Source organism: Cricetulus griseus, chromosome 5, assembly GCF_003668045.3.
Source record: "Cricetulus griseus strain 17A/GY chromosome 5, alternate assembly CriGri-PICRH-1.0, whole genome shotgun sequence".
NCBI classification, from domain to species: Eukaryota; Metazoa; Chordata; class Mammalia; order Rodentia; family Cricetidae; genus Cricetulus; species Cricetulus griseus.
Genome location: NC_048598.1, coordinates 35,438,486 through 35,448,849, shown reverse-complemented (window position 1 = coordinate 35,448,849; position 10,364 = coordinate 35,438,486). Strand labels below are relative to the sequence as shown.

At 40.7% G+C, this 10,364-nt stretch overlaps 1 protein-coding gene across 1 annotated transcript in view; it reads right to left on the bottom strand.

Annotated features, from left to right (window-relative positions):
• The window catches only part of LOC100774601 (axonemal dynein light chain domain-containing protein 1), a 70,020-nt gene that overhangs the window by 21,495 nt on the left and 38,161 nt on the right, over positions 1-10,364 (bottom strand). Inside the window, exons 16-17 of the mRNA XM_027417324.2 lie at positions 8,709-8,910; positions 750-843 (exon numbers count right to left, since the gene is read on the bottom strand). Coding sequence (XP_027273125.1) covers positions 750-843; positions 8,709-8,910 — 296 coding nt within the window. The remainder of the gene's footprint in view (positions 1-749; positions 844-8,708; positions 8,911-10,364) is intronic.

Here is a 10,364-nt window from a genome sequence, read left to right as displayed (position 1 = left end):
CTGGTTCTGTGAGAGAATACTCTGCAACAAATAAAGCCTAAGGAAGACATCCATCATCAACCTGTGGCCTCTACACACAAGCTCATACATATACTTGAAAACATGCACACATACAACACATGAGCAAAACAAAAATGAAGTTTACAGACCAATGATGCAGACAGGCAAATAGCACAGAGCAAATGGAACAAAGGGGCAAACAGAAAACAGCAAAAACTGGTGGTGGGAAAATGGATTAGAATGCAAAATGCATAGCTGATGGACAGAAGGACAAACTCTTCCACTTCCAAACACTCGTGCACATAGTTCCCAGAGGCACTTCCAGGCTCTCATATCCCCTACATGGACGAACTCCACTACAGTGCCAGGGTGTTAATAAAGAAGTACATTAAGGGCATTCTCAAATGCTCCTATGACAAAGAATGAATTCTAGAATACAAAAGCAAACGGATCTAAATTCCTGAGGGTAAATCAAGCATTTTGTGAACTGGGTTGCTATAGCAATGTCATGAGATGCTAACAATGCTAGAATGTTCTTCCTCGAATCACCACACAAATGTTGTGTCCTATCATGGGATGCCCACTCTGATAAACATTTCCATTCTCCATTGAAAATGATTTGAATAATTACCATCTAAGCTTCTAGTTTGCACTTCCCAGTACCAGCTTCAATTGGGCCCTGCTTTTCGTTGAAGAGAATTCCCCAACCAAAGCAAAATAGAACCCTGCAAAGCCATACAAATACAGACCTGTCGAAGAAGTTCAATGTTATCGTTGGTGATTTCATTGCTTATCTTCAAAAGCAATTGTTGAATCATGTCAAATATATGTCCTTCAAGTGTCCTGCAGGAAAAAAGCAGGCAAAATAAACACAAGAGACTTAAGTAGAACATATAAGTCACCGCCAGTGAGGTGAGAGCAGGATGTGGTAAGAGTAATGTTAAGAAGTTTTTAATAATTTAGGCAAAAGTGATTCAAAGCCTTGAACTACTGATATGTTGGTTAGGTTGAGATAGCCTTCCCAACTCCTAGACAGATGTCAACTAGAAGGATGCCCTTGGGACAATGTACATTCTACCTGCAATATTCTCTCTCCACTGTAAACATGCATGCTGTTCACCCCTAGGCCAGGAGGAACTTCTTGTGTAATGCTAATTAATTTTAAAATCCTCTCAGTGATTGGCTTCCAGCATGACAATGTGCAGAGTCAGCATGGCTCACTCCCCAATGAAAACAATGAGAGTTAACTTTGAATAGGTAAAGCTTCCAGAAATGATCAGAAAGAAAAAAATTCAAACAATGGCTGAAAAGGGACCAAATGTATAGAAAAATAATAACACATGAGGTTGAACAGTCTCCAGGCAGAATAAACACAGGGATCCATAAACAGATACATCAAAGTGAAATTGCTAGAAGTCTCCAGTATGGAGACACTGCTTCACAAAGCAAACCTCAATTCACCTGAAGACCAAACTAACACAACACAACTGAATGAAATTAGAGTCAATGAATGGGAAGAATTGGGAAACTCAATTCTGCCCTTCTCTGTTCTTGGCCTGTGCTCCCCCTCCCCCAGTGGCTTGAGTAAGAATGGTCCTCATAGGTTCATATATTTTGAATGATTAGTCTCCAGGGAGTGAAGGCATTAGAAGGGGTGGCCTTGTTGGAGGAAGTGTGTGTGTGTGTTGGGGGATGGTGGGGGAGTCGAGATTTCAAAGGCCCATGCCAAGCCCAATGTCTCCATCTCTACCTACAGATCAGGATGTAGCTCTCATCTAGTCCAGCACCATGCTAGCTGCCATGCTCCACAACATGCTGATATGAAACAGGACTATTAGCCAGAGGTAAAGAGAAGTAAGTTATCCTTGAAAATAAAATTGTATATAGTTAGAGAAATCAGGCAGATAATTGTTAGTCAGATGATTGTATATTTATTTACTTGGGTATAGTTTAATAGCCAGGAGAGCTAAAACAAAGTGAAAGCAAGTACAGGAGATTTTAGAGTTTAAAAGTTTTAAAAGGATCTTTCCCGCTTGCAAAAGCCACTGCCATGATGCAGCATTTCGAGTTACTCAGGGGCTTGGGAAGACATGGGTGCAGCCTTGCATACACGCAGGCCCTCAGGAGATATCTAGGAATGTAATGGAGAACAGAAAACTCTGAGCCTACTTAGGGGCGGCTGGATGATAAAGAATATACAAGACAAATGATTGGGATGAGCAGGAAGAGAAAGTTAATAAATACCAAAATAGAGAGTCTTAACTTCCTTCATTTTAAGCTGGAAATACAGAAAGGCAAATACTCAATGATAAAATTCAGCAAGAGCTAAGAGAATTGGAAATTTTAGCGAAATTGCTTACAGGAGATAAGAAATTTACAGGTTTCCTTGGATCAGGGAGAATGGCTCAGGGGAACATAGCAGGATACATGTGCCAATATCATTCGAACTGCTCTAGAAATTAATAATGGCTTATGTCCAGTATGGACCAACAGAGACTGATAGGGAATATTGCTGTAGAAACCTCACCCCTAGGAAACTGAAAGCGGGTAACCAAGGCCTGCCGGTCAGGAGGAGGAAATTTGTTATAGAGAGCAGGCAGAGACCTAGGGAGTTAGTTCAGAATTGATTTCTAGGCCTGTATGGACGTTATACAAAAAGGTTAGAGATAAAGGTGTTGGGAACTTTGATTGTGAAATAGCTAGCTTATGATAATGTTGGTAATGCATGCCAGCCCACGCTAAGACCTCACAGGAAGAGGACTGATGTGGCGAGTTCATTAATTGTTCAGATATGGACCTAGCTTACACTCAGGGATTAGCGATAGTGGCTGCCTTACAGGAACTTTAGCTAAAATAAGTTATTCCAACACAGAAAGCAAGGCATAGGGAGAAAGAAATGCACAGAGCCTTCTAGAGGTTGCTTTGGACATATTTAGGAAAAGCTCCAGGTCAGATGGAGTCCCAACAAAAGAAAAAATAAGAGATCAGGCTTGTGCCCAAAATACAGCCGCAGATTTTTCAGCAAACCAGAGGGCATGGTCGAGCTAAGGCCAAGGTCAGCCATGGCAGCGGCCACGGTCTGCCGGTCCTCAGCCAGCGGCTTGGTACCACCTCGTGCAGGCATCTATGGCAGGCTAAACAAAATGGCTGCCGGGGCGGCGGACAGCCTGCCTCCTTGTGGTAACTTACAGCCTTGGGAGGTGCCGCCATGGTTGATGCCTAATTAATGTATATAAGTGCTTTGATACAGCCAGACAGAAACTGTTTTTGAGACTTATAGAAAAGGGCAACATATTTAAGCTTAGAATTGTTCAAATTTTGGATGCTCTTATTGTTATTGTTTTGTTTAAAAAGAAGAAAAGAGAAATATTGAGACAGACATATTGACTATAAGTTTATTATAAGGGCCGGTAGAATGGGGAGACTAAGAAGAGGAACAGGGTAATGGCTGACCGCCATGGCCGGTCGCCATAGAGAGACAGAGCGGGAAACAGAGACGGGAGAGCACACACAGAGAGAGAGAGACAGAGGGAGAGAGAGAGACAGGGAGAGAGAGAGAGCGAGAGGGAGAGAGCGTAAAGGGGCAGGGGCTTATCTTTTAAAGGGGTCCTCTGCACCTGCGTGCAGACTTCTTTTCCATGGAACCTTGGGCTGACCAGGGTATTGCCTGAGTGGATTCCACCAGGTAACAGGGGCAGGCCAGCATAATGCCTGAATCTTTCACATATTTCAATGATTGACTATAGCTACTATGTTAGAAATTTCAATTAGGGATTTTTCTTTTCAACAAACTGATCATAACCTAGGCAAAAGGAGAAATATGAGATGTATGCAAGTTACAAATTAACGGTGTGGCCACACCTGGATGCATGATGTGATTGTGAATTTATGAATGTAGATGAATGGAAATGCCTAAATTGCCTTGGATATGATTAGAGATATTTACATTGCCTCAGATATTGTTTAAAAAATATCAAAATCACTTTAACATTGCCAAAAAGAGCATCCAGTCAGTCAGTCAGTCAATGTCTTAGCAGGAAAAATTATGATTTCAGCCCTAGGAGACAGTCAATTAAAAAGTTAGCAAAAGCCTATAGCATTAGCTTAGAGGCATGAGGAATCTAAGATTCTGTAAAATTTGGCAGATGAGAGGATACAGGTCTTACTAAATTCTTATGGTTAAAAAAGAAAATCTAGAAAATAAAAGTTGGTACATGATTTTTAAAAGGGGTTTATAAAAAGCCTCAGGAGAGAGCCATCCTGTTATGTTCACAGCTTGAATATGTCTTTGCATATGCAAATTAAGCCAGGTCAGCCAAGATTCAAATGAGGTCTTATCAGCTTGTCAGCTTCAAAGGTTAGATTAGAAAAGGCTACTCAGAAACTTTAAATAAATCTGGAAAATTGTTGAAGACATATGTTATATTCTAAAGAAATTGAGGCTTAATAGATAACAATTAAAAAAGATAGTTTAAAATCTTTAAATAAATTTTTTAGAAATTGTTATAAAATATTCATTGGTTAAGTACCTTTTTTGGGACATCTAATGATGATTTAAATCCTTTAAATAAGATTCTATAAGGAGATAATGATCCAGATGTACCCAAGCAGCTAACTAAGAAGGTAGACAAGTTCTATACTTAGAGGAGGCGATTCAGCATCATCAGATATATTGACTATACAAAACTATGGGAAACTTATGTACTCCCCACAAAGCATAGTCCGACTTCTATTTTATGGCAGAAGGAACCATTACTATGGTTCACCAGCCTAAATATTTTAAACCCTTATTTTAAAGCATTAGTCTACATGATACAGAAATGCCATATAGATTTTAGGAAGTATTTTAGGAGAAAACCAAGTATGATACATGTCTCCTACTCTAAGCAACAGTTTAATTGATGGTTTCAGAACAATGATTTATGGGCGATTGTCTTTGCTCAGTTTTCAGGAAGAATTAATAACCAGTTCCTAGCTCATGAACTGTTACAATTTGCACTAATGCATCCTTTTGTATTTCCAAAATTATAAAAAGCAGTCCTATAAAAATATGCTATGTTAATTTTTACCAATGGTTCTATTGGGAGAGTCACTTACATAGGTTATTAATAGAAAAGAATAGATAGAGCAGACAGCTCTGGCTTCAGCTCAAATAATCAAATTGCGAACTGTTACAATGGCCTTTCAGATCCTAGTAAACAATTCATTTAAATTATATATTGACAGTCACTATATCTTTAAGGCTCTTGAAGTAATAGAGACTATTCCATACATAGGGTCCAATATTAGATTAAAATATTATTTGAGCAAATTCAAAATGCTATTCACCTAAGAGAATTACCAGGTTTATGGGTCACACTGGGAATCTATTAAATAGGCCTTTCCCTGATTACTGGCCAAAGGGAATAAATCAACTGATTAACAAAATCAGTTGGTTTGCCTTAAATATAAAAAGCCCGGCAGGCTTGTAACTTTCTTCATCATAATAGCAAGTCTAAGAAAGAAATTTGGCTTAACCAGAGAGACTGCTGGTCAAATCATCAAACAATATGGTGGAAATATGTCCACAATATGGCTATGGCTAATTTAAGGATGAATCCTCAAGGCCTGCTCCCCAACCATTTATGGCGAATGGGTATGAATCACATTACAGAGTTTGGCAAGTTAAAAATGTGCCACTTCACAAACAGGAGAAGCCACAAGACATGTTATAAGTCACTGTTTAAGATGTTTTGCTTACATGGGAATGCCAAAAGTTATAAAAACAGATACTGGGTCTGGATATACTAGCAAAGCTTTCCAGATTATTTTGTGCTTAATGGAAAATTGATCACAAAACAGGTATTCCTTATAATCCCCAAGGACAAGGAATAATAGAGCGGGCCCATAGTGCCCTAAAAGCACAGCTTCTAAGATAAAAAGGGGGGAGCTGTGCCCCCAGTCTCCACATGGTGTGTTAAAGAATGCACTGTTTATCTTAAACTTTTTAAATATGGATGCCAATGAGCAATCTGATGCAGACAGATTCTGGCATGAAGGAACTCGAGCAAATTTTGCTCAGGTCAAGTGGAGAGACAAATAGAGGGGACCAGACCCTGTAATTATTTGGGGGTCGAGGGCATGTCTGTGTTTTCTTACAGGAGGAGAACAAGGTGCACTGGCTACCGGAAAGATTGATGAGATGTATGGAACCGAAAAAAACGGGACCTGGGCCAACAGGAGACCGTCTGAACCAGCTGGAGTGAAACACTGGACCTGTGTTCCTGAACCTTGAGGACATCTGACCTACAGCCGGAGGAAGAAGGGAGACACACCCAGTTCCAGTTTCGAGATGCTTTCCAGAGTTCTAGCTTCCCTACAGACGGACTACATTCACTTCTCTGAATCCGTGAGTGCTCATCCAGGAGCAGACTAAGAACTTAATAAAAAAAAACAGCTTGCTTTCTTGCCACAAACAGACACACAAAACTGTTTTGCCAGTTTTCCCATTGGGAGAAAGGACCCATTTAGGACAGTCGGATACTGGCATGAACCAGAGTGGCAGAAGCTCCGTCACAATGCTTAAACAGACACGGACAAGAGACTTTTTAGTTAACTTTCAAAGACTGATATTACAAACCTGATGTTAGGACTTCAGACTTTGAGCAAGTAATAGCAAAGTTTGAAGGGGCATCGAGTCCCAGGCAGGGAATAAAAAAAAAATAGAATTGTGAAATTGTTCACACCCCACAGATTGTGAGAATATCTAATTGTCTTTTGATTGCTTTGTAACTCACCCTAATGTATGTTCATGATGGAATTGTTAGTTTGTAATCTTGCTATATGTGTTATACAAATATTATTAGAAACTAGAAGTCAGAGTTCATTCTTATAGGAATATAACATACAGTTTACAAGCCTTAGGATAGAAATATATTTTAGGGAGCAAACTTTAATAAGGTCTGTATCAGAGGAATTGCCACAGAGATTTTAAAAAGGCCATTTTTAACCTTTAAATGTCTTAATCTACAGGAGAAGGTTTACAGCCACGAGAGCTAAGATGCTATTCTCCTGGAGGTTTCTTGCTGATTCAGAACACTTGGAGCAGGACTATGGCCAATCCCCAACTAACCTTATTTGTTTTACAGAGGCTGGTTCCAGCCAAAGACAGGTACAGTTTTCCTTGCCTTCAGGGAATTCCTAAGACAGAACACGCATGATGGAATGCATGATTCCATAACGGACACCCCTGGTAGGTTGAAGGGAACCCCCTAAGACAGGCGCAGTCATCTGTCCTGATGCAGAAGCACAGGTTTCTTTTTATTAATTTAAGAGAGAGGAATTGTGGGGGACTGAATATCGGGTCCCAGGTCCTGGCCACCATAGACAGCGGTGGCCAGGACACTCCGGCCCACTATTGTATTGTTAATTAACACTTGGCTGTTACTGTTTACCATAGCCTCAAGGTAATATGCCTCTTATTTGCATATCTATGCACCTAAGCATCTGTATAGGCCTGCACCAGGCAGGGAGCTCGGTGGTATGTGAGTAATGTATGAGGACAGAAGGTTAGGAGCCAACCAGAGAGGAGAACAAAGAGAGAAATGGTTGCCTCGTAGTATTAGCAGGATGGTTAAGAGACACCAGAAAAGATGGCTAATAAAGAAATAGCTCTAGTTCCAAAACATGGATCTGAGAGCTCTCTAAAGATGACAAGATGCCTATGTTTGGTCTTTATCACCATTGGGTTCCTCGAAGCTTCCAGGTCCACACACCCCCACCCAGGTAGAACCCCATGGACTAAGGCTAAGACATGCTGGGTCACGACACCTGTCTATCTTTAAGGACTCACATACCAGATCAAAGGCTTCTCCCTGAGAGTTGGGCAAATAAAATAACCTGTCCCCGCCCCACCAAGTCTTTCCCGCTTCATCTGCTATATAAGGTCCCTGAGAAAAATAAAAATTTACAGCTTGATCAGAAAGCCTGTCTTGCTGTCATTCTTTGTGCCCCTTGACCCTATCATTCCAGGTTCTCTGGTGCTGCAGTACATCGGGCAGCACGTGCAGTACATGTGGTGCCCCGCTGGCCGGGGCATTTAATAGTGATTATTTTTGCAGACAGCATTCTTAACTGTTTATAATGGGAAAATGCAGAGAGATGGAAGCATATTAGTGGTTGATTAGGGCTGTAGGTAGGGAGAGGGGTATAAACTAGATGGGTTATATGGTTTGGCTATTTTTTCTTCCCCAAGGGTCCATGTTTTGGAAAGCTAGGCTTTTGGCATGGTCATGAAACTTTTAAGGAGTATGGCCTACTAGGAGGTAATTAGGTCACTGGGGTACTCTCAGAAGATTCTGGGTAGTTCCTATAGGAGGGAGTTGCTGGAAAAGAATGAGCTAGATCCCTCTGACTTGCCATTTGATTCCCTCCCTCCTACATACATTCCCACCATGATGTCATTTGGTATGAGTCTTCAACAGACTCAGCACCATGCTATTTAGACTTTCAGCTTGCAAAACCATAAATAAAAATAAGCCTCTTTCCTGAATAAGGAGTCCAGCCACTGGTAGTTTGTGATAGTAACAGAAATCTTATTTTACCATAACATACAAAGCTTCTTTTTTAGAAGATTAAAAAATGCTTTTAAAATTAACTACAGTTGCCCACACCAAATTGTTCTTTAGGGCTTTGGAAACATCCTCTCCAAAACCAGCCCAGGAACTTACGAGCCAGAACCATTGTCCATGTATTGTGGAACAGTTTCAAGAATGTTCAACAATGTGTTCAACTGATACTTCATTTCATTGATTTTTTCATTGATTCCAGCCCACTCTTCGGGAGGCAGACAAGTAAACTCTAGGAGGTTTTCTATCTTGAAAGAACACATGTCCAGAGAAATAACCAAGTTTGGAAGAACTTTGGTGATACCTAAAAAAGTAGAGGGAAAAACATAAACAAACTGTCTGTGGGTGTCATTGTTTCAATACTAGATTATAAAATCTAGGGAAGGACAGACCTCCTTTTGTCTATCATCTACCAGAAAACCTCAAAGGACTGGGACTAGCACAAAACATCCTAAGACCAAGTTTTCAGTACAAAGGAGATTTATTTGCCCCAGAGGGACAAGGGGCAGGGAATAAGAGACAAAGACAGGAGATAGAGGACAAGAGCAAAGGGAAAAGGAACAAGGGAGAGGCAGGGAGGGATATTCGTACTGAGGGACAAAGGACTGCCACTGGATAGAGAGATGAGGCCCATGGGCAAATGATGGTTTATAAAGGTAAAATGGGAAGCCCCATGTTAAGATAAGTTGGTTTGTTTTGATTGGACGTGTTAATTAGGGTACCCAAAAGGGGCCTTTTGTTTGCTGGACTTCAATATTTTGATACCTGGACCTTGGTGGTCAGCCTCAGGAGGAGGAAGTGGCCAAATAAGGAAACAGACATTGGTGGCTAGTTTTAGGGAAGTAATCTAATGTTTTTTAGCAAGCAGAAGAAATGGGAGAAGGGCAAGACCTGCCAGAGCCAGGCTTGCCATGCTCCAGCATACTAGAACCCATCAGTTCCTAAATAAACAGCAAGTAGACACTCTGCAGTAAATGCTTCTATAACCAGGGGGTGCTGCTTTGGTGAGTTTGTGTTCTAATTTTCCTGTTTTCTCAGTGGAGAATCAAATGCATTAATTCCAGAAATTACCAGCTGTAGCTAGGAAATGGCATTAATTTGTCACTCTCTGAAGAGAGCATGATGATGAGCAAGCTTCTCCCGGGGATAATTAACAACAGGTGAGAGCAGACATGGGTCTGAGGACACTTCCTGGGTCCCTGACCGGGTCTTCGTGAAGTCCACAGTTTCTAGCCATGGCAACCACTATATTCCAAAGGCCCCTGAAGAACAGAGCCTGGATCCCACCCAGTGGACTACTTCACTGTGAGGTCACAGAAAAATACCTTCTCTGTCTCATCTACTTTTAATTTATTATTATTATTATTATTATTATTATTATTATTATTATTATTATTATCATTTGGTTTTTTGAGACAGGGTTTCTCTGTGGCTTTGGAGCCTGTCCTGGAACTAGCTCTTGTAGACCAGGCTGGTCTCAAACTCACAGAGATCCGCCTGCCTCTGCCTCCCAAGTGCCGGGATTAAAGGCGTGCGCCACCAACGCCCAGCTGCTTTTAGTTTAATTAAGGTTTAAAATTGAAACATATTTCTTGAGAGAATGTCCTCTAACAGACACTAGTTACAGGAAGGAAAATATATGTATAGATACAAGGGAAGACATGAATAATAAAGTATCTGAACAAATATAAAGTATATGGAGGGAACAAGTAGCTGTCACAGAGATATCACAAAAACTCTACAGAGGTAAATATTGAC